Genomic DNA, 24,736 nt, shown 5'->3' on the forward strand with positions numbered 1-24,736 from the left:
TTTAAACAAGGATAAGAAAGATATAATAAATTAAACCCTTGAATTTGTATATGGAAGAATATAATAATATCCTTAACCATTATATAAATTACTTAAAAATATATATTATATGTACATAACATTATAATTTGTATCATATTTATTAAACCATGTTATTATGTAGTGTGGTTCAAACTCAAAACTCATAATACAATATAAATTATTACATATTTATTCAACGTCGGATACAGAAATTTGAATTAGTGTGGACTTAAATTTTTTTATAAATAAAACGATTAGATTAACGTAGGTTTTGTCCAATTTTCCATGATTAGAGAAACAAAATAATGAAATAATTGATTTTTTTTTTAAATTAAAGATTTTTGTCATATATTAAAATATAAAAATAATATTTTTTTTAGTGTGGACAGAAAAAATGATTTATCAATGTATATTTATTAAAATAGCATAGATTTTTTTAAAATAATATTTTTTCTAAATATATAAATGTATATTTTTTAATCTATAATAAATTGAGTTTTGCTATAATATACACACCCTTAACTTGCTCCTAATATCTGACAACCTAAAATTAAAATTCCTTAGACATTCAACAATTTACTAGGTTCCACTCTTAACAATTTACCATCATACTTAGAAGACATAAATATAAGTATTTGTTCCTTATATATGGATATTCTATTAGAAATTGTTTGATGTTGGTTATAGTGGAGTTTTATAATTAAACTTTGCTTCGTACAAAAACTATAATGTTATTTGAGTTTATAATTATTTGAATTAATATAATGGTTTTATTTAAAATTTATAAAAATAAAATAAAAAATATTTTAATTAATAAATTAAATAATTTATAAAATATATAATTAGATGATTGAATGTTAGTCTAAATATAAATCAAATGACGATTAATTTCAAATTTCTCGTTATCTTGTTTCATGAAAATAAAAAACAGTACTAAATTCCTTTAGAATAAATTTTCCACATTTAAATTATTTTCTCACATATATATATATATATATATATATATATTTATTGAAAATGATATTGAATTCTCAAATTCACAACTTGTGATGTCTTGTGGTAGTTTCTCTAGCTATCAATGTCAAATTTAGTTTTATATATTCAAAATTAATGGTATATTTGTGGGTTTTGAACCACCTTCATAAAAATAGATTATTTTATAGAACAAATCGAAATTATTGAAAAAAAATTAAAAAATTAACTTATATTGTGAAGTTGATGCAGAGTGACGTATTTGAGATTATATTTTTTAGTCTTCAAAACTATCTTTATAGTTAACTGATAAAATAGATAAAAATAATACTTTAATATTATAACCATCAAGGAGTTCATAAAAAGACAACATTGAACATATTATAACTTTGCATACACAAAAATACACAAATTGCATACCATATTAAATAAATTAGACAACAACAAAATGAAAATTACAAATGAAATGACAAGTATACCCTTCAAAGACAGATCCTTAAAGACAAACGATTTCCCAGCTCAACAAACACTGAAATCAAACATGTTTATGCAGACACGTCATCATGGGGCCCATCCAGTTGACGTGGCAGCAAATAAACTTTTAACCCATTCTTCATAAACAGAGTAAGTGACATCTTTTGCTCAACTAGATGACCGGGAACTGGAATCAGCCGGTAACGAAGCAGCACCGCCGAAGCAACCGACTTCATTTGCAGATACGCCAAATCCTTGCCAAGACATGTCCTTGGACCGCCATTAAACGCCACAAATTTGTAACCATCTTTTGGCATTTCAAACCGGTCTCCTTCAACCGATAACCACCTTTCAGGTTTAAATTCCAAACAATCATCTCCCCAAATGGTCTTCATCCGACCAACTGAATATATAGAATATGTTACCGTTGATCCAGCTGGCACATGGGTTCCATCTGGCAATACGTCATCAGACACCACGTATTTGAAATCTTGTGGTACAGATGGGTATAACCTTAAGGTCTCTGCTAAAGAAGCTTTTAGGTAAACTAACTTATCAGCTTCATCGAAGACTAATGGGTCTGAAATCCATGCACATGTGTCGTTTCCACGAGTGATACTCAAGACTGTTTTGATTTCGTCTATGATTTTTTGTTCAACTCGTGGGTTGTTCATTACTGACCAGAAGAACCAACTTAGAGCGACGGATGATGTGTCACGACCAGCTAGAACAAAGTTTAAAGCTATGCGTTTTAATAAGGGGGCTTCGATTGGATTCCCGGCTATGTCTCTTCTTTTCATGAAACGTGATAAGAGATCGTCGGATGGGTTTTCCTTCCGAGCGATTAGAGCTTCGTTCATGTAAGATTCAACGACTTGTAAACTCTTTTGGAGACGATTCTCGGCTCCATAACCAATGATCTTTTTCAGTTGCCAGAGAAATCCAGGGTAAAGTAATCTTTGTAGGGTGGCTTCTGTTGCAGAGTCGAAAGCTATTGCAAATGGATTCTCTGGTAGGTTAAGAGACAGAGTTTCTGGATCCTTCCCGAATGTCAGCCCACATATGTTATCGAATGTCAATCGTAATAGCAAATCCTGTTTTTTTCAGAAAACCCATAATAATCTAGTAAGGTTGCTCTGTTTTGATGGTAAAATGTAAATAAATATGTAACTTAAAACGATTAAGTTGAAGTGGATGTGAAGACAGTTGGTTATGCTAACTTACTAGATTTTAAAAAATATAAAAATAAATAAATACGAACCTGCAAATCAACAGGGATGCGACGGGCAGCAGATTGCTCCAAAATGCACCATAACCGTGTCTTTATAGTCCGGTTAACCCATCGAGCCATGGCCTGTCTTAGAGTCCTGGTCGTGAACTCAAGCGCAGCAGTTTTCCTCTGCATCAACCACGTTTCTCCGTCGCTATTAAAGATACCCTGTCCAAGCAAATCATGGAAAGCGGTTTGCCAGGTCGGGCCCTTCGGGTAGTTATCGAATCGGGTACGCAGAATATGCTCAATGTTCTTCGGATGACACGTGACAGTGTAGAACCCTTGTTTGCGTGCCAAGAAAGGTATGCAAATTGTGCTCGTCTGGTAAGTACACGCACCGCCAGTCTCCCTTAGGTTCCCACAAACCCATTCGTGGAATCGCCTCCGGTTTTTAAACAAACCGGGGAGACTGCCCACGAATGGCCAAACTTTCGGACCAGTAAGGGTTCGAGCCAGCATATAGAACCATATCATGTAAACTGACCCGACAGAGGCAATGCTTAATATCACAAGTAATGGATCCATAAGAGTTTGAAAGGGCAAATAAATTCAGTTTTAATTTGTATACAATGGGAGATAGAGGACTGCATGTATCATGGATGGAAAAACTATCTATATATATAGGAGTGACGTTTAAAAGGAGAAACAATTTTGCAGAGAGAGTTGTTAAGAAAAATTTGTGTATTATAAAGAAAATATTTAATTCGTTGGTTGATAGGAACATAAGAAATATTATAATTTGTAGTGTTACGTGAAAGAGATGCAAATATAAGAAATTGAGGGATTTATTCAAAAGTTATCTAAATAATGTTAGGCAGGTTACTTTACCAGCTACTTAATTACACGCGGCATATTGATAGATTTTCTGTCCATTAATTTTTTTCTAAAATAATGTGGATTTTTTTGTTACTATTTGTAACTTGATCTTGGATTATTTAAAATTTTCTTGTTTTTTAAATAATTAAAATCTTGTATCATCATATACTATTTTAACTATTAAATTCCTTAATAATTATTTATAAATTTTAAATATAAAATACACATTTTTTATCTATTAAAATTTTAATTCCATAACTTTTTGTTCCTACTTGTTTTTTTTAAAAATTTTTTATTTGTATTTATTTATCGTAGTTTAATTTCGATGATATTTATATATGTGATCTTCACTTAGTGGTACTTGATAAAAATACCTTTTACTTATTTTAAAATATAAAATAAAATTATATAATAACATGTTAGTATAGACAAAAAAAAAAAATTGTATAAGAATGTTTATTTTTCAATGAACTAGTAGGTTACCATGCTTTTGAACAACTTCACAATAAAAATTATTTATAGTTTATTAGACACATTTTTATAATTAATTTATATTTATAGTGAGTTTTTAATGAAACATTATAATTTCTAAACTTAGTCACATTCTTCCTATTTATAATTTTAATGAGAGTGAGATTTTAAACATTGAATATACTTTAATTTGTTTAATGAGAGTGAGATTTTAAGTAAATTAGTCCAAATATAATCCTTTTGGCCCAGTTTGTCAGCACATGGGTCATCTATCCGAACTTTTATCTAAATTCAAATCATCTGATATTTGACTCAAGTATAATCTTTTCACTTCTTTTACATATTCATTTCTTCTGAAAATTATAAAAACTAAAATATGGAGATGTCATGTTTCAATGACTAAATGTTTAGAATAGAGATAGTATGCTAACGGACGGACACAAAATCATAGAGCTATGGAACTTTTCGGGGTGTAACCACAAAAAGAAAAAAAAAAAAAAAAAAGCAAATAATCTCTTCACTTGCATTTTAATTTACATTTTTTTTCGTTCCTTCACGAAGAAAAGTAATTTACAATTTTAGGCGCCCGAAAAAATAGTAAGACATGTGAGTCGGTTGTTATCTTAAAATTATTTTAGAGTAATCTATATATATATAATGATGCTTAATTTTTAAAGTGTCCGGATTGCCGTATCGAGAGCTGTGGTTAATTTGGATATATGTGAGAGTAAATGGATACTTGGTCGGATTATGGGTTCACCCGCCCATAAACTTAAAACGGTTAAAAATAAAATTAAAAATGCTATATGTATGGTTCGAACTTGCAACCTAACAAAACAAGTACAACATTTTAACCAACTAGGCTAATAACACTTTATATTTTAAATTCAACCCAAAATTTGATAAACGCGTGACATTTTAACAATATAAGTTCAACTTTTTAACTAACTAATCTATATATATATATAATGATGTTTAATTTTTAAAGTGTCCGGATTGCCGTATAGAGAGCTGTGGTTAATTTGGATATATGTGAGAGTAAATTGATACTTGGGTCGGATTGTGGGTTGACCCGCCCATAAACTTAAAACGGTTAAAAATAAAATTAAAAATGCTATAGGTATGGTTCAAACTTGCAACCTAACAAACCAAATACAACATTTTAACCAACTAGGCTAATAACACTTTATATCTTAAAATCAACCCAAAATTTGATAAACGCGTGACATTTTAACAATATAAGTTCAACTTTTTAACTAACTAATCTATATATATATATAATGATGCTTAATTTTTAAAGTGTCCAGATTGCCGGGTCGAGAGCTGTGGTTAATTTGGATATATATGAGAGTAAATGGATATTTGGGTCGGATTGTGGGTTGACCCGCCCATAAAAATTTTACCGTAATATTTATTTCACGGTTTTTTATATTATTACTCGTACAAATGCACGGGATACATGCTAGTTAATTATGAAGATAGTTAATTTTAGGTTGACCATTAAACTTATCTCTAATCCAATCTCAGAATAGACAATGGATTGAAATAAATTAAAGAAATTAATTTTTATAAAATTAAATTAAATTAATGGCCAGCCTTTTATATAAAGAGTTGTCGCTTGATAAAAATATCAAAAATGTTTTACGTGTACAAACATAATTTTATTAAAGATTTTTGTTGAGTTCAATGTTAGGTGATAGTCGAAAAAACCCCGTTAAAAACGGTATTTCCTCTACAAAATCTTAACTTTTTATTTCAAAAATTGCATCCTTACATTTTTATTTATTTAATTAAATTTTCATAATTTATGCATAAATTTAAATTTAATATTTTAAAATATTAAATAAACATTAATACATGCTATTAATGTCGAAAATTATGAAATGCGGTACCTGAAAATATCAACTAAAGGTGTTAAATTAAAAATAAATTCAAACAGACCCTTTTTTAATATATTTTTTATGAAGATATTCTAAAATTGTTTTCTACTTTTTCAATTTTTTTAAAAAACAAGGGTCGGTTTGAGAGTTGGGCCGGATGAAGAGCAATTTGGGTAGGGGTCAACGATGTCCAATATTTAGTCAATGCAGGTTGAGGCACGTGCAGGTGAACTAGGGACACGTTGATGACTCGGATGTAGAAGATTGATTTTGGCCGAGTTGAAGTCGTCTTCGACCTTCAACAGGTTTAGGTCTTTAGTTAGAAGGTTGAACCATGATTTTGAAGATAATGGGATCGAGTTTCGTCTCCCCATTTAGAATTTAAATATCATACTCCTATGTGTTATTCAACCGGAAAGAAGGTCAATGGAGCTTCGACAAAAACATGTCGGAAAATAGGATTCCAAGTTTAAGTGTTTTAACTTGGAATTGAATGATTCCAAAAGTTTCATTATGATTATTATAATCGAACTCATTCATAAAATCATAACTAGATACACTTGTAACTCCCAGGATTTGCTCCCCTATAGCTTAGCACGTGTCTTGACGACATGTGGTAACACGGGAAATATTATGGGGTAACTCGATGTTTGATGCGTTTCAAATTTGATTTGCATGTCAGACGTCTTTTTAAAAGAAAACATTATTTTAATTTTTTAAAATACTTTGGAAATTAAAAATTAATCATATAAAAATAATTAATTTTGTTCAAATTTTAATAATATAGGGTCAAATAATAATTTAACCCAAAACCTGGTTTAAATTAATCAAACATAACTAATTTAAAATATTATTTATTTGAAAACAGAGTCGCCAAATAATTTTTAAAAAATCAGTAAATAGGTGTACGTGTACAAACGTATTTTACACCAGAGTGTCTATAAGGGTTCGTATTTTGGTTACGCTCAGTGAAGGGCTTTCGCGCTATGTCCTCCACGCCCGTCAAAGGACGACTTAATTTTATTAAAACAAAGTCGAGCTATTTCAAGATTTACTTATAACATTTAATTTTTTTAACTAGTAGTCCGGGTCCTAAATAAGGATAAGTTTAAATTGCGTAAATAATTGTACAAAATTATTTAAAAGGGCATACCTGCGATTGCGTTGATATAAAACTAAGTTAAAATCCTAAAAAAAATATTAGAAAATGTTAGAATTTAAAAATAAATTCCAAACGGGGCCTTAGCTGTTTAGGAAATATCCCAAAAATATTTAAATATCATTTTTTGACCTTTTAGGATTATTTGAAAATGGATTGGGGTTCCAAAATTACAAAAATGATTTCGGATTTTGAAAATGGGAACCAAACATGCCTTATGACCGGAGTTCTAGGGTCTGGGTCCGGTTTTGTCAATTTGGGCTCGGACAGGCTCGAACTAGACCCGGGACGTCTAGATTAGGGCTCGGGGTCGTGGGTCCTTTGATTTAGAGGGCTCGGTCCCGAACTTAGACTGCTCGGTCATAAGCTTGGGAGGCTCGGTCCCGGGTCTAGTTTATCGGTCTAATACTTCAGTCCTAGGGTTAGAATGTTCTTGGTCCTAGGGTTAGGAAGTCTTCGGTCCTGGGCTAAGAGAAGGCTCGGTCCTAGGTTAGAAAATCGGTTCTAGGCTAAAAGGAGTGCTCAGTCCTTCCTTAAGAACATCGGTCCTAGCTCAAGAACACCGATCTTTGACTCAAGAACATTGATCCTTGGTCTCGGTCCGGACCAAAGATCCTTGGTATTGTTTCTCGGTCCCGGTCCTACAAGACTCAGTCGTCGGGGACCGAGTGTTCTTGAATAGGTCAAGAATTGCAGAAGCTATAACTTTTGATATAGATCATGAAATCATGATCTATAAGTTGCAAATGATTCATATGATCATAAAGAACAAAAACCCTAACTCTAATCACGGTCAATTGATCTCTACAAAGATCAATTTTTAAAGACCGTTTTTAGGTCAAATTTTGAGATCTTTTGAATATGGCTATTTCAAGGTTTGATTTTTGTTCCATTAATTTTGAAGTGATGAACATAATTGAACACAACCAAAATAAGAGCATCATAGCATCACTGTAAATGCATTGGGGTTTGATGACTTACAATACCCCCAAATTGAGAATTTTGTAATTTTGTATGTTGCATTTCGGTAATTTTGACACAAATGTGTGACATATAGATCTACAACTCTACACATTTAAATCCACCCAACAAAAGTTTTCAATTTAGAAATATAATTAAAATATATATCTCTTAGAATATTTTGAAATTATAAATTAAATCAAATCAAATCGAGGCATTGGTAATAAACTTGTTTTTAGGCTTAAGAGTCGATACCTATTTTTTTTTTTTTATAAGATTGTTCAAAGGAAAATGTAAAAATAATTAAAGAAAAGAAAACTGGAAAAACAACACAGAACAAACAAGGATTAGGGTATGATGTGTCAGTTTGTGGGCCTTGGGCGTGCTTGGTTATGGGCTTGAAACCGGCAGTCCGGATCTTTTGTTATCATCCCATCTATGCATGTTGTGAACCATTCAAAATGTAATTGAATATAATATTATTAAAATTGAGTTAGTTTAAAAAATATTGAAACTCAAGCCCGACACGTTCGTTTCTCCGTTCCGTAGTTCCGTTAGTAACCCAAATTTACATTTCACGTTCTGTCACTTTATCTGTCATAATCATTTCACACCATCAGTTTTCATCTCTTCCAATTACACTATTTTATTACGATTTACAATTTCTCTTTCTAGATATTTACGATTATTTAGAAATAAGCTCACGATTCTTTGTCGGAACTTTATTTCACGATTCTTTGTCGGAAACATATGCCAAGATTTTGTCTTGAAAAGTTAACACAAGTACAATAAAGCTTATCCTATAACACTTTTGCACATTTGGACCAACTCCCAACACTAAGTCTAAACGAAATCTTTATATTAATGTTGGTTGGAAGCTGGTTTAAATTTGCAAAAATAATATAGATAGAGGCAAAGTTTAAATATGGTTATTGACACTCTATTTACTATACATCAGTAGCCTCTATGAAGTGGGCTGATACGGTTTTTTTTGACAAAATTAAGTATAATTAGCTTAAATGGTAGAGTGTTCGCATGCAAAGCAAGCAATCTACAGTTTTAGAGCAAGAATTGTGTCATTGATGAAAAGTTTAGTAATATCTATTTACTTTCTCTAATTCATTATGTCACTAAATTATAAACTTATTTCTCAATTTAGCTAAATTTTAACACATATTTATGTTAATGTCGGTCATTCCTAATAGAAACATTTCTTAAATATGGATTAAATTGTGATTATTTGTTAGCTTCATTTTATTTATTTTTTCACTTTTTATAAGGTCAAAATTAACAATTAATTTGTTCACACAGATATTGAAAAAAAAAACTTATAGAAAGTTTGGTTACCATAAACAAGGTAAGAAATATATTAAATGCCTCCAAAATTACCCCTCTATGAGCACATGAAAATTTAATTAATATAAAAAAGATATACATATGTCTATTATTCAAAGTTAAACAACACTATCTACAATATTATGTATATTCCATACAAAGTTTGAAATCCCAACTCCTGACTTGGCACAGTCACTCCAATTCCTTGCGAAAAGCGATGTTATTAACGAATGTCGTCTGTTATAAAGAAATGAAACATTGGCTTATTATTAAACCATAATTCAAAGCATGGGGAAGGATATTCAAAGGAGATTATAACTAAGTTTTGTTTATAGATATAATCCCATATAGAATAACTGGATCCACCCTAGCTTTAGACAAGCTATAAATCCACATTCATGTATATTCTTATCACATGTCCCCATTTTTCAAAAATAAAATAAAATTGTTGTAACTAGATATTGGTACCAATTAAAACATCTTTTTGTTTTCAAAATTTTATTTCTATATATGGATCTAGAGATATAAATAGGATTATTGTTTAAGTGAAAAAGAAGTAAAAAATATTGTTTTCCATCCATCTGGATCCAAATAGGTTGTGATCTTTATGTTGATTCCAGTTGAGAGTAAAGCAGCGACAGGTGTAACGCTCCCAGGTGAAAGAAGATGGCCTGCAATATGAGAAGTTGTGTTCATATAAAGATAACAAATAATCTTTATTATATAATGAAATCTGAATAATAAAACTTCTTTTTAATTTTATAAATTATTACCTCACAAAAACTAGTTACTCTATATTTTTTTCGTATAAAACTATCATTGTCATAATTCAAGTAAAATGTTATTTGTTTTGAATTTATTATTAACTGATATATTTGTATCATTATAATAGTTTAACAAAGTTGGGTGAAGCTTAAATGGTAGAGTGCTCGTTTTGAATGCGAGGGATATGAGGTACAATCCATGAGTAAAACACGAGCATTATACAATAGATGATATATAGAAGCTCTAGTGTAATACGAGAATTACATAATAGCTGAACATTTGCTCGATTTTCGAGTTCTTCGGTTCAGTTTTTTCGATTTTTTAGCCAATTCGAAAACTGAATCGAATTCAAATTTGATACTTGGTTCAAATTTCGAATAATTCAAATTCGAAACGAAATTAATTTTCTTTTTTATTTTTAAATTTTAAATTTTAAATTCTAATTATTTTAATTCAAAACAAAATTTGAATTAAGATGTTAAACGAAGGAAATAGATGTTGAATGATAGATATAGATCTTGAATTTAAAATAGGTGTTGAACGACGGAGATAAATCAAAATTTAAGAGTATTGACAAAGAAGAAGCTCAAAAGAAATAAATATTAGATAAATCAAAGCTCAGAAATAAAGTTGAAGTTTGAAGGCTCCTTCATATAAGAATAGAGATAAAGAGGGAGGTGATTGTTGAAAGATTATGTTAAAAGAATAAAGATAAGGGAGGCTAGAGAGATTATTTGATTAGGTTAGAGAAAATATATGATGAGGATTAGGTTTAGAGAATATACAAATGAGATGAAGTGGGCGGCTAAGGAATTAGGTTTGGAGATTGAGGTGGACTTATGAATTAAGTTTAGAGAATATAGATGAAGTGAGTAATTAGGTTTAGAAAATATAAATGAGGACTAAAGAACGAGGTTTAGAGAATGAGGGAGGAATTATTATATATTATATAAATAAGTTATATAATATATAATAAAATAAATTATTATATATTATATATAATAAATTATATATTATATATAATAAAAATAAATAATAAAAAATGAATTTGGTTTTCGGCTTGGTTTTTGAAATGAAACCTCAACTCGAAAACCAATTCGAAAACCGTATTTGAATTTGAATTCGAATTTGTTTAAAATTTTATTCGAAAACTGAAAATGAAATTTGAATTCGGTGAATTTAAATTCAGTCGGATATTCGATTCAGACCAAATATTAAATACCCCTAGCTCTAATGTAATACTCACATTACACAATAGTTGATGTACAATAACTCTAATGTAATGTGAGCATTACATGATACCAGTTTGCAGCAACCATTATTGTTAACTTGAATATTAAAAATACAGTATTAATGAAATACGTAACCTCTCATCATTATCGTTGATATTATTGTTGGATATCGCGTCGTCGTTATTTGTTTCTTGAATATTAACAAAATAGAACCTTATTAGTTCTCTAAACAAAACATAACATTTCACACGAACAAAATAGAAACTTGTTAGTTCTCAAACACACTTATTTCTAGAAAAGATTTGTGTAAATAGATTTCTGACAAAGAAATTGTGAATGGTTTAGAGAGAGAAATCATAAATAATAATAAAATGGTGAATTTGAAAGAGATGAGGAATAATGAAGTGACAGAGCGGGAAAACATTTAGATTATAAACAGAACGGTGACGGCGAAAAGAATAGATCGGCTTGGTTTCAATTTTTTTTTAATAATATAATATTAAGATGCATTTTGATTGGTTGGTAACAGAGGGAACATGGGGCTTGGAAAAAGAGGAAACAAAAGATTGTTGGGTTGGACATGGGTGCGACCGTGCGGGTAATAGGACACGATTCAGTTCATGGATGCGGGAGCGGGATACGGGGAAGCAGATCCTTTGTTCTCAAATTAATATGTTTTCTTGTTCCCCTCTCACAATGAGAAGGGCAATATAGTAAATAAATAAAAAAACTTTTTATTTATTTATCATATTGCCCCCTCCCCTTGTGAGAGGGGAATATGAAAACATGTTAATATGAAAACATGTTAATTTGGGAGCAGGAGATCTCAGCATGGGATACGGACGCGGGTCTCAGACACGAATACTAGAACCTCCTCTATCCTTTTACATACAAACAACAGAAGCAATGAAGGGGCTCTTCTCCAAGCCTCCGAGCTTGGACCTACATACATCTGAAGATTCTTTGGATGTTAGAAAGCAACTTGGCCGAGCTTGAGGAGATCATTCAAGTTGTGATCAAATGGTTAATTTCAATCGGTTTTATCCTATCTAAATTATATTAATCCAATCAGTAATCTAATCCATAATATTGATTAATACGAATTAGATTTGAATTTGATTGAGTATGATTTGGATAATCCAATTTAATCTTTTTTTTATCTAATTGTTTAATAAGTTTATTTATTTTACTTTCTTTTTATTTTATTAATTAATATATATTGTATCACTTACTTATAATAAAATTTAATTTTAGAATTAAAAAAAAAATTCTTAAATGATTCAGAAAAAAAATTAATTGCTTGAATATTGCGAAAAAGTAAAAAACAAATAAAAATTAATATATTATGGGGAGATAAGTAAAAAATATGGATAATATATCTTATTTGGATAATTATAATCCAATATGTATTCAATATAATCTGAACTCAATCCAATCTAAAATAGTGAATTTCAAGCGGACAAAACTGTAATGGGCCTCGTCAGAATATTCAAAGCTACAAAAATAAGCTTTGATAATAACGACGTAATAGCTCAAAACAAATGGAAAGAAACACATAAAATCTACCTTATATTAAGTTAAGGATTCAAATCCAAAAAATAAATAAATATGAGTGAAGAACAAACTTGAATAAAATGAGGATTGATCCTCAAACCAACATATGTCTCGTAATTCGTAAATAAGCTTCATAGGTTAACCATTCTTGAGTAGAAGCCAAAAAAGGCTAACCTGAAGCCTAGTTTCAAAAGAGAACTTTGGGCTAGCGACTCAGATTTCTTCCCAGTTGACGGTCAAGATGGATCAATTGGTGATTAGTGTGCTTCCACAACTGGCTTCTGGTTGGCTGTCTTTGTTGATCCGGGTGCTTCCAATTCTAGTCGTGTGCATTTGTTTGCTTTTATTTACCTGCAAAAGTAAAGTTGGCTCAATCATCTTTATCTTGATCTTTACAGGCCTCTTGAATCCACTTTTTATGGGAGTATTGTACTAAAAGAGTAGAATAATAAGATGGATTTTATAAAAATTCAGACCCGACCCGACCCCTCTATTCTATATTGAATAAAAATGATTCGATAAAAGGCTCATTGAGATAGATGTAGATGAACAATACCCCCAAAAAAATTCACGAGGAATCTTTGAAGGGACCAACAAGGGGTAATACATGAATATTCATTTGTTGTCCATCGATTACGCCTTTCTGAATTCTTTCTAGTTAAAGAATTTCTTTCTAGTTGTTCTAGAACAATAATAAAATTCTCGAAACTTCTGGATTTAAAAATATTTTAAGTATTTAAAAAAATGCAGAAATAATAAGTAGTTCCAAGTTAATGCCAAATAAAAAAGATTTTGGTTAAAGTGATTCAGTAATTAAACCTTCAAGAATCCATTTTTGCTCTTTCATTCTAGATAAAACTCCCTTGAATGCACCATATATCTCTGCAAAGCGTAATCATTTCGATAGTTTCTGCGATTACATGGATAATAACGATTTACACTAATTCCTCGACGATTACCGCATCCTTTTAAAATTTAGAATGAACCACAAACTAGCCGGATCATGAATTAGTAACTACATCCAATTTTCAAAAAAAAAAATCCCAATTATTTCGAACTTTCTATTTTTGGAATGGAATATTTACGGAATTCCGGCTCGGTTATTGATAGAATAAAAGGTTCTGTCATTTCTTAAAATCTCTCTTCTGGTAGTCTATCAAACAGACCGCAACTGATAACATTCGAGATTATACAAGATTATACACAAAATATTCCTTTTTGGCTCTCTCTCTTTATCCTATGTCTAGGGCGGGGCCAGGAGGGTCTCTTAACGCCTTCTTTTTCTTCTCATCGGAAAGACTTGCCATGGTAAGGAAGAATGAGGCTTTCTTTTTCTATGACTAATAAGATGTTTCAATTGAGAGGGGGTATGAGATAAGTAGACCAAACAAGAATTTTAGGAAAAAATAGACTATTATGCTGATTTGATCATTGTCTAAAGCGAAATTTTCTAAAACCATTTTATTCTTTTTATTTCTTGAACAATTGATAAGAAGTTCGAAGTCAAATTTTATTCAAATTCATGATTTTTTATTTTATCTTCTTACGCCAAATTTGATATTGAAAATATTCAGAATTAATTATCTGGTTAGGATCAATCAAAAATTTGAACAAGTAAAAGTTTTGTCTTGATCCGAGTGGGGATAGCATTTCTCTTATGCGGGTCTATGGAGTTTTGAAAAATCAATAGAAAAATAAAAATAAAATAGTAAAAAAAAAATAGATGAAGTTTTGACCATCTATCAGAGAAAAAAGATCTGTAAACATGAAAATTTGACTTACCCTATTTGAAAAAAATTATTATTATATTTAATAATATTAAAATAATATTTTAGATTTTTATATTCAAAATAACTTCAAAGAATGAATTAAAACCTAATTAAGGATTAATTATTGTCATAATTAAACTTTAATTAAGGAAATTTTCCAAAAATCCAAAAATAATTTGAGGATAAAATATTTGTATATATTTTACTCAAACTAGACCAAGGAAGGGTTAAAAATATTTAATTAGGGTTTATTCATAATTTATGTTTAATTCATGACTTATACGAATTAAACAAAATACCCTAAAATTCCCAAAACTCCCCCCAAAAAATAAAACATGATAATAATTGTTATTATGATTCTAGAAATAATTTTTGTAAAATTTTTGGTGAAAAAATGGATTTAAAATGAATTAAATTCAATTTTTAATAACTTTTTAAATAAAATTTAAAATTGCTAAATTTTGGATGGCTGATTTTATGTTTAAAACTTTGCAGCAGGATCCTAGACCATCAGATGCGCGCCCAGATCTCATCCGACAGCCCAAAACGCGCCAGACACCCAACTATAGCAAAACCACGCGCGTGTGCCCGCACTGGATCATCTAACGGGACAGACTAACCCCGTTAGTCAACCAGGTTGACCACTAACGAAACCATACTAAACTCGGCATTCCGTTACTCAAAACTACGTCGTTTTGTTCGTCTTCTTTGCTGGCACAGGGGTCGCCGGAATCGCGACATCGCTGGCGTGTTTCTACTAGAAGCTCTAACTTCGTCAACAAGCGATCAAATCCGTTGATTTTTTTCCCACGTGAACCCCTCGTCAGCGCCTACGTTTCCCCTTATCTAGAATCATTATCTTCTCCGGGATAAGACCGCCATGAATTAGGGATAAGAACGCCAACAATTAAAAAAAAGTCAAATTGGCTTTCTACAGCCGACTTTCGAGCACTATAAATAGCCTCTTACCCCTCTACTAACAATCCATCAAACAATAACCACAAATGACACCTCAATTCTCCCCGATTGAAAACCTGTAATTTCCGGTGAAGAACAGTTTTTTCAAAAACTTTTTCCAGCGATCCAAGCTTCTGGATCACTTCCAACACTGCCCATGAATGTTTTCCAATTGTTGGTATGATTCTAGAAGTCTGGAATTTTGATTTGTAATTGAAAATTTTGAATTTCTTCAAATTTTATTGTTTGGTCAGTTTGATCATGTTCTTGTGCTTGATTGTATGATTTCTTTATTAAGAATCATTATGTACATCATGTGTGAGCTTTTTGTTGAAAAAACCGATCAAATCATCTTGAATCAAGATTTTGCAAAAATTAGTTTGAAATTTTTTTTTTGAAATATTATGTTCTTGGTTTAAATCTGGATTTGTGGGTCCAAATAGTTGATATACATGTTTATAAAATGTTTAAATGATTTTCCATACAACTGTAATCAAGTTTTGATCATGTTTGATCAAACTGAAATTTGAGAAAAAAACCTGAAATTTTGGATTTTGAAAATTATGTGTTTTTGTTTTTAATCTGATTTTGTTGGTTCAATTAGTTGTATTACAAGTTTATAAACATGTTTGGACTATTTATATATAACTGTAATCATGTTTTGATCATGTTTAATCAAATTGAAATTTTGAAAAAAAAGTTTAAAAAAATAAAATTTTTGAAATTTCGTGTTTTTGCTTCTAAGTTTGATTTGTTGATTCAATTAGTAGCTATACATGATTCTTAACATGTAGGGATGAATTCCAAGTGACTATTTTATCCTTTTGAACATGTTTGATCAAATTTAGTTTTTGAAAAAAGTTAAATTTTGATTCAATCTTCAAAATCTATTTTAATGATGTTCTTGTTTTGGTATGGATTAACTATATTCATTATTTCAAAGCTAGTGGAATAAAAATCATGCATTGAAATGTTCTAATTTAAATGATCCTAAAATTTAACCTAGAAACAGTGTTTTGAAATTGATCCTCTTATGATCTTCAAAATCGTGATTTATTTTAGGGCTTTTATTCTTCATGATCATATTAACCTATTGCAACTTACTGATTGTGATTTGGACATCTCAATCAAAAGTTATAGCCTTCTGAAATTTTGTACCAAAACAAGAACACCCGGTCTTGGAATTTTGCCTTAGGACCAAGAAAACATGTATAGGACCGTGCCGCCCGACCGAGGAAACCGCCCAAGACCGTGAACCTAGGACTGAGAGAATTCGCTTAGGACCGAAAAAACTAACCTAGACCAAATTAACCTAGGACAGACCTTTCCACTTGACCTAGAATTGACCTTGACACCTAACCTAAGACCAACAATTAAGCCTAACCTCATCTTAACCTAGGCCAAGCCTTAAGCCCTAGCCTAGGATCAAACCCCCACTTAGCCTAAGATCGTTACAGCCCTAGGCCTAAGTCCGAACTCTCACTCAAGATTGAACCTCTCAAACCCTACTAAGCCTAGATTAACAAGATCGGACTCGAACCTAGGATTTAATCCTTAGGCCAGTTTGGTTCCAACTTTCAAAAATCCAAAAATATTTTGGAACTAAACCCCATTTTCTAAAAAATAGTATTCTAAAGGTCAGAAAGTAACTCTCAAGATTCTATGAGATATTTCCCAAAGCAAATGTTTTGCTAAAGTCTTGTTTGATTATACTCTTTAATATATTTTTTGATATTTTCAAGTTTTGTTAAATCTGAATCTCCACGCAACAGGTACACACCTCCTTTAAATAATTTTGTACAATTATTTAAAGTCTATTCATTTAGGACCCCTGGACTACTAATTAAAGATAATGAATGTTATAATTAGATTTATAGAAGCCAAACTTTGTTTATTTTAGAAGGGTTTTGAAACCGTCCTTAGGCGGGCGTAGAGGACATAGCGAGAAAGCCTTTTCCCGAGCGTAAATAAACAATGAACCACCTTTTTCAGAAACTCTGGTATAAATACATTTGTACACGTATCATTTCATTGATTTTCATAAAATCTCTTGGCGACTCTGATTTTCAAATGAATAATCTTTAAATTGATTATGTTTAATGAATTTAAACCGGGTTATGGTTAAATTGTTATTTAGCCTCCTAAATTATTAATGTTTGAACAAAGAATTAATTATTTTACATAATTAATTTCTTACCGCTCCATGTATTTTCAAAATCTTTTAAAAAACTAAATGTTTCATTTTAAAAGATATCTGGCACGCAAACCAATGTTAAAATCATCAAACCTCGAGCTGCCTCGCGGTAGTCCTTCCATATTGCCACATGTCTCACAAACACGTGTTAAGTTATGGAATGGGACATAAACTGGGGATAATCGGATCGGTTACAAGAAGGAATTGATCTTGTAGAATTCCTAAGAAATTCTTCAATTTTTTCTAGAAGAGAATGATTAATCATTCGCTTCTCATGTAAGAAGTAATAAGTATTTGGTCGTGGACTTGGAAACTTCCTATTTTCCAATATAAATATTGGTCAACTTCGACCTTAATTTTTCTACGTAACCAATCTAATAAATTACGATCAATATCTTCGGAAGCTTTTCTTAAATGTATATATTTATATGAGAAAATAGAACATTTTCTAGAAGTTTATGCTAAGGATTTTCAGGAGGCGGCAATGGGGAATTTTCCATAGTGGGTGAAATCCTAACGAAGCAATGATAAGAAGATGCTTAGAAATCCTTTATTTTTTCAAACCAATCACTTTTTTGATTTTGGAAAAAAAGACTTTATCAATATGCTGCTTCTTTTACACATCTACTTCTGAATTCTCGAATTGCTCCTTTGAGCAAATACTTTTATGCACACCTCCTCTAGTTGATCTACACCATCCTCTATCCTCGTAAATATTTATATGATATACCAATTAAAAGTGCTTAGAATGAGCTACTTCATGTTTTACATAGTTTCAAATTCAACTAGAATAATAAGAAACATGTACTTTTAAAATATTTGGCAGTTCAAAAAAAACGTACTTCTATATCTAAAAAACGTATTCGTAAAAATATTTGGAAAATGAAATTTGTTGATCAGCACGAGGAATCTACGGCTCTTCGAGACTGTATTACTTTGGGAATTATTTTTCGTTGGGGATTTCCTGCAAAAAATCGTCAAAGGCGCATAATAGATCGATATGAACATCATGAGTTGTCCCATAATAAAACCAGTAGATGTTGATACATTCTTCTAGGTTCCTTCTTCTCCCCCTTCCATAATCTAAGCTCGGAGAAGGAAGAGATAAAGAGGGCGCCCATGGATTCAGCATATTCGGTTGACCTATTCAGGAATCTCTGAATCTATGAACATAAGCTAGATGACGGAACGGGAAGACCTAGGATGTAGAAATCCTAACATGAGTGATTTAACATATTTGGATTCTTATAGATCCACTCTTATGGTACTTCACTTTTTCGAGAAAGATGAGACATCTAAGTCATCTCTGTTTGTTTATAAACTCTCCTGGTGGATGGGTAATATCTGAAATATCTATTTATGATACTATGCAATTTGTACAATTGACGAAAGTAAATTAGTGTCCCCTTAGCTTAGGTTGGACCATCCAACACTTGGGTCCAAGGTCCGTCCCTGCATGCGTTGCGCTCTCCTACCTGAGTGTTGTTACGGTTATGTTGTGGCTATGTTAAGGCATTGCCAGCGTACGACCATCCAGTTAGATTTGGCCAACTCTGAGGAGCTATTTTTTTTCTTATTCTCCCCAATACCTACAAAATAAATAATAACATTAATAATAAATATATTTAATTTCACTTAATATATTATTCTATTTATTTATTTGTAACACTTGAGTTTTATATTTTTAAATAAATGGTCTAATATTAATTTATTTTGGGCATCAATCGATACTACATGTTAGGATCGGGTACAACAATAGTAGGGGTTGAATATTGTTGTGCAACTTATGACTTTCAATTCGATTTCAATCCTATTAGAGAAATTTTTTCTATTCTTCACAAATTGTCGCAAGCTCTTGAACGGATTCAAGTGAGGAAATGCTTGCTAAATTTGAAGCGGCGTATACAAGACAGAAGATGCAGAAATGAAATAACACAAAGAATTTTATAGATGTTCAGAGATAAAACTCCTACGTCACTCACCCCTTTTCTGTTTCCATAAAGTTTTTCACTAGAATGCTTTGATTCGTATAGCAACTACACAAACCCAATCAAAAACACATGACTTAACAATTGTCTATTTCTGAACTCCTAATTATCACTCTATTGAACAAACAACCTCTGTTCAACTTACAATACTGATGATACACTCAGGTAGAACAGTAAGTTAACACTCAACTTAGCTTAGTGAATTACAAAGAGATCTGAGAGAGAGAGAGAGTAAATATAGATCTTAGCAATTCGTAATTCGTGTAGAGATTGGAGAACCGAGAGATTCGTCGTTGTACTCTGATCACCTTTTATATTAAAGCGTAGCAACGGTCGATTTCGTCTCTTGGATACGTTTCAGCTTTCTGATGGATGTACGCTGGTTGTACGGGATCATACACAAGAACATACTTGTTGGATCGTGGCGTACCGAATTGTGCTGCGGAATATTCGGTAGATCGTAATGTACTTGAAGGTACAATGCGGGCTAGAGGAATAGTTGAGTAATTGACAGTTAAGAGTATTGAGATGACTTGGTAGATGGCTGATAACGAATACTGATGTTCACTATGCTGATGAGCTATGTAGATTGACAGGCGCTTTTTCAGACGGTTGCTGAAGCAAGGCGTCTGTGTGCGCTTCTTCAAATGACTACTAAAGCAAGACGTCTGCTCGTGCACTTCTTCAGACCAGAGCGTCTGTTGAAGTGAGACGTCTGCTCGCGCTTCTTCAGACTAGAACAACTGTTGAAGCAAAATGTCTACTCGCGCTTCTTCAGACTAACACGTCTGTTGAAGTAAGACATCTTCTCGCGCTTCTTCAGACTAACACGTTTGTTGAAGCAAGACGTCTTCTCACGCTTCTTTAGACTAACACGTCTTTTGAAGCAAGACGTCTTCTCGCGCTTCCTCAGACTAACACGTCTGTTGAAGCAAGACGTCTTCTCGCGCTTCTTCAGACTAACACGTCTGTTGAAGTAAGATGTCTTCTCGCGCTTCTTAAGTTGTATCTACGCATAGACATTTTCACAACTTAGTTTTGTTCATAAACACATCATTAAAACTATGTCCTATTGATTTAAACTTATTCACATAAGTTTGTTTTAATCAAATAAAGCACATTTCCTTAATTAATTATTTCTTTTTTAATTAATGTTTATTTTTCTTTATTTAACTTAATCTAACACTACACAATTTCTCAAAATAAATTTTTATTTTTTTAATTCTCGTACAATTAGCCCTTATATGAGTTTAAAAAAATATCTTATTTATATAATTAGGGAGCGAAAATAAAGGTTTACAACAACCTAGTTCATATTTCCTCTAATTAATTCTAATTTTAAGTATGAATTTTTAAGGCTCACACTAGGTTTGAAAACCTTGGAAATACTTGAGAAATTTATTTGCATGTAAAATTTATATAAAAAATTGATTATTGCTTCAAATGACTTGATTTTTTAAGAGAAATTTAATTTACTCTTTCATCTACAAATTCTTAGTTATATCATTTTTTGCAGTTTGTGATGTCAAAAAATTAAAAAAGAAACGCGTACGATGAAAAAATGCACACATCGTTAAATTATCTTTCTCTCAAATCTCAAAAATGATGAAATAAGGAACAAAAAATGACCGAGCTCAATCAAGTGAATTCAAAAATAATTATTATTAATCTCGTGTAGTGAACCATTATAGAAATATTTTCTAAATAATTTTGAGGATTGAGATTTTAAAATATTATAAATTAAGAGATAAAAATGAGGTCTACACAGTTGGACCTCTAAACTTCTTTGATTCTAGTTTTAAAAATGCCTAGAAAACTATTTGAAAATAAAGTAAATGAATTCTTTTTAAGTTTTTTTTTTATGTGTGATAATGGATAGTACCTATTAGGTAGGTATGACAATTATAATTTGTTCGGCGGTATTTCCTCGGTTTGATCAATTACGTAATTGACCAGGGATGGATGAGAATGGTATTTTATGTCCTCACTCTAACTTCGCCCTAACTTCGCCCTGAATTCACCCGAACGCTAATAAACACAATTGAATATATAACCTCATTAATATATTTATTTATTCTTCCTATAAATAAGAATGTTAAGTTTATTTCCATTAATAATATAAAATTTTAATATATTAAAATATACAATAAAAGCTCTTTAAATTAATAATGTCGGGATCGGAGAAATTTATTAATTTAAAGAGTTATTAATTTATCGATTAATTAATAATTATTAATTTATCGATAAATTAATAATTATTAATTTAAAAAGGTTTAAACCGATTCAACGTATAATTCATATATCCGTATAAAATAAGTAATTATACACACCAAATAAAAAGACAAATTAGTCTATGCCTTTTAGAATTACGTTGGAGCGAACATTGGAACTCCAATCTTAAAATTATTAATGAGTTTTGAAGTAATAAATGACTTTAAAATACTGTAATGTAAACAAGAGAAACAAATGTGAATGTCATAGAGCATATAAATTGTGGGTACTATCATTGAGAACAATACAGAAGATGACATTGAAGATGATACGGTGTTTTTGGAGCCTATTACGTGAAAGGAAGCTTTTATGACGTCGAACACTCTTCATAACTTTATCATACAATATAAAAATACAACACTTAAGCTATTAAATTTAATAAGAAAAGTTAGAGATGAGCTGCAAATAGACTTACTTTAAAAAATCAGATAACTATTAAATCATATTTCAATAGAAATAGAATGTAATATATATATGTTTTCAATTTTTATGAATTATTAATTTATAATTTTTTTGGGATCGAAAAATTATAAAGGGATCTCACGAAAAAATATTATCTTATTATTTTATTGAGTTTTTCAGTTTTTTACATTGGCCTAAGTCGAGACCGAATAAATTTATTATTTTAGAGAGTTTATTAATTTACCAAATATTAATTTATAGAGTTTCTATTGTATATAGTATTAAAAAAATTGTTTAATAAATTTTTTAGTTATGGTATAATTGTGTCCCACAGGAATTCCTAAAACTAAACGGGATAGAAATTGTAGAAAAATAAAATTCACAAAATAGAATGAGGGAGAGAATGATAAATTCATTTTCTACCCTGATCCACCGTTTGTCATCCCTAACTTTAGGATTACAATCTTAAAGAGAAAAGAATAATGATTCATTTTTCTATGTAAAAAAAAAAAACTCTAATTAAAAACATATATTTATAAGTCACATAGCTAAGCTAGGTCGAGCGGCTCAAATCAAAAATATTTAAGTATGATCACCATAACTCTAACATGTGGGTTGGGTAGAGGAGTTGAGTCTGATTTATGAGATAAGTATGTTCTAGTTCAGGCCCTCGTTAAATTTTTTTAGGTAAGCTCTAATAGGATGAGAAAACAGATAAACCCAACTCATTCTCAACCTAAATTAAATTTAGGTAACTTATAATTTAACCTGTATTATTCACTAATATAGTTTGGGTATGAATTGGGTAACTCAAACTATTTTTTTAATTGTTTTTCATTTAACATAATTTTGACTTATTTAATACATTTGTATCTTGATTAACACGTTTTTAACTCATTTAACAAGTATTCGACTCGTTATATACAATTTAACATATTCTTAACCAATCTAACACGTCTTTTACTCGTTTGACAAATTTTTAACTTGTTTAATATATTTTTCGCTCGTTTAACAAATATTTGACTCGTTTTATTTTATTTAACCTTCTTTTGAAATGTTTAACATATTTTAACCCATTTAATCTCGTTTAATTCGTTATTTTTTATTCATTAAACTTGTTTTGGCTTGACATATTTGATTTTCTTAACATTTTTTATCTCAAAATTAAGTATATAAATAAAAAATTAATATTTTAATATTTTATTTTTGAAAGAGAAAGTGAGGTGAGAGAGCAGAACTAATTTAGTAAAACATGGCACAGATTATTTAGAACTTGTTTATGAAATTTTTTTAATTACATTAATATTTTTTTTTTTTTGAGTAACTCAAATTCAACCTGAATTAAACTTAATCCAAATTCAATTCAACCCAAAATTTACCCAACTCAAACCAAATTATTTCACCTAAATTTATATTAGGTTTGGGTTAGGATATAGGTCAACCCAATATATACTCACCTAGATTATAGTGGTTCAAGAATTATTGATAACACTTTCTTGAATTCTCTATTTGTTTTAATATTTTAAATCTCAAAACTAAGATTAAAAAAAAGTATGGTTGCGTGGCTAAATAATATTTTGATCTTACCAAGTATGTTCTCTCATTGTTAATTCCATAATATTCAACAATATTAAAATAATACTTGGTAAGATCTACTTTTTTTTTACATTAAAAAATTTGATAGAATTGTGATTACACAAACATATGGATTAAGATGAGATGGATTAAGATGTTTGAGGTATTTAGCTACAAGGATAAACAAGTAGACAATCATCATGTTAGCTTTTAATAGTTATAAATATTTGTTTTTGAAGTTTGTTTGTTTGATATATAAGTGTGTTACTTCCTTTTTTCTAATTTTGTGTATGGACACTTTGCTTATTTGGTTTTATTTTTATGTTTACTTGGAATAAACAAGATTATAGAATATATAAAATGAGAAAGATGAACCTAAATGAGAAGTGATTAAGAAGATTTTTTTTAATTGAGGATGATAGCATGACCTCTCATCCATAACATTCACTTTAACTTAAGTAAAAATTGAACCTGTAACCTTTAATAGAAGTGATTAAGAAGATTTTTTTAATTGAAAACAATAGCTTAACCCTCAGCCATGACATTCACTTTAAAGTAAAAAGTGAAAAAGTGAAATTTGATAAAGTAAAAATTGAACATCTTTAATAGAGGTGATTAAGAAGATATTCTAAATAAAAGATTGAACCTCTATCTAACCTTTAATAGAG

The 24,736-nt window shown here is 30.4% G+C and overlaps 1 protein-coding gene across 1 annotated transcript; it reads right to left on the bottom strand.

Moving 5' to 3' along the window:
- Positions 1-1,520: 1,520 nt before the first annotated feature.
- On the bottom strand, positions 1,521-3,265 carry LOC124921302 (cytochrome P450 86A1). The gene is made up of 2 exons (XM_047461938.1): positions 2,729-3,265; positions 1,521-2,561 (listed from the first exon to the last, which is right to left on the bottom strand). Exons 1-2 carry the CDS (start codon positions 3,263-3,265, stop codon positions 1,539-1,541), a joined length of 1,560 nt encoding a protein of 519 aa, XP_047317894.1. The 3' UTR covers positions 1,521-1,538.
- Positions 3,266-24,736: the final 21,471 nt, after the last annotated feature.

This window comes from Impatiens glandulifera, chromosome 1, assembly GCF_907164915.1.
Source record: "Impatiens glandulifera chromosome 1, dImpGla2.1, whole genome shotgun sequence".
In the NCBI taxonomy this organism is placed as follows: Eukaryota; Viridiplantae; Streptophyta; class Magnoliopsida; order Ericales; family Balsaminaceae; genus Impatiens; species Impatiens glandulifera.

Bases quoted from the DNA above. Each gene is read 5' to 3' on its own strand.
- LOC124921302 (XM_047461938.1), bottom strand. From the start codon at position 3,265: ATGGATCCATTACTTGTGATATTAAGCATTGCCTCTGTCGGGTCAGTT. The intron at 2,562-2,728 runs GTTCGTATTTAT...TGAAAAAAACAG, and splicing joins GCATCCCTGTTGATTTGCAG to GATTTGCTATTACGATTGAC.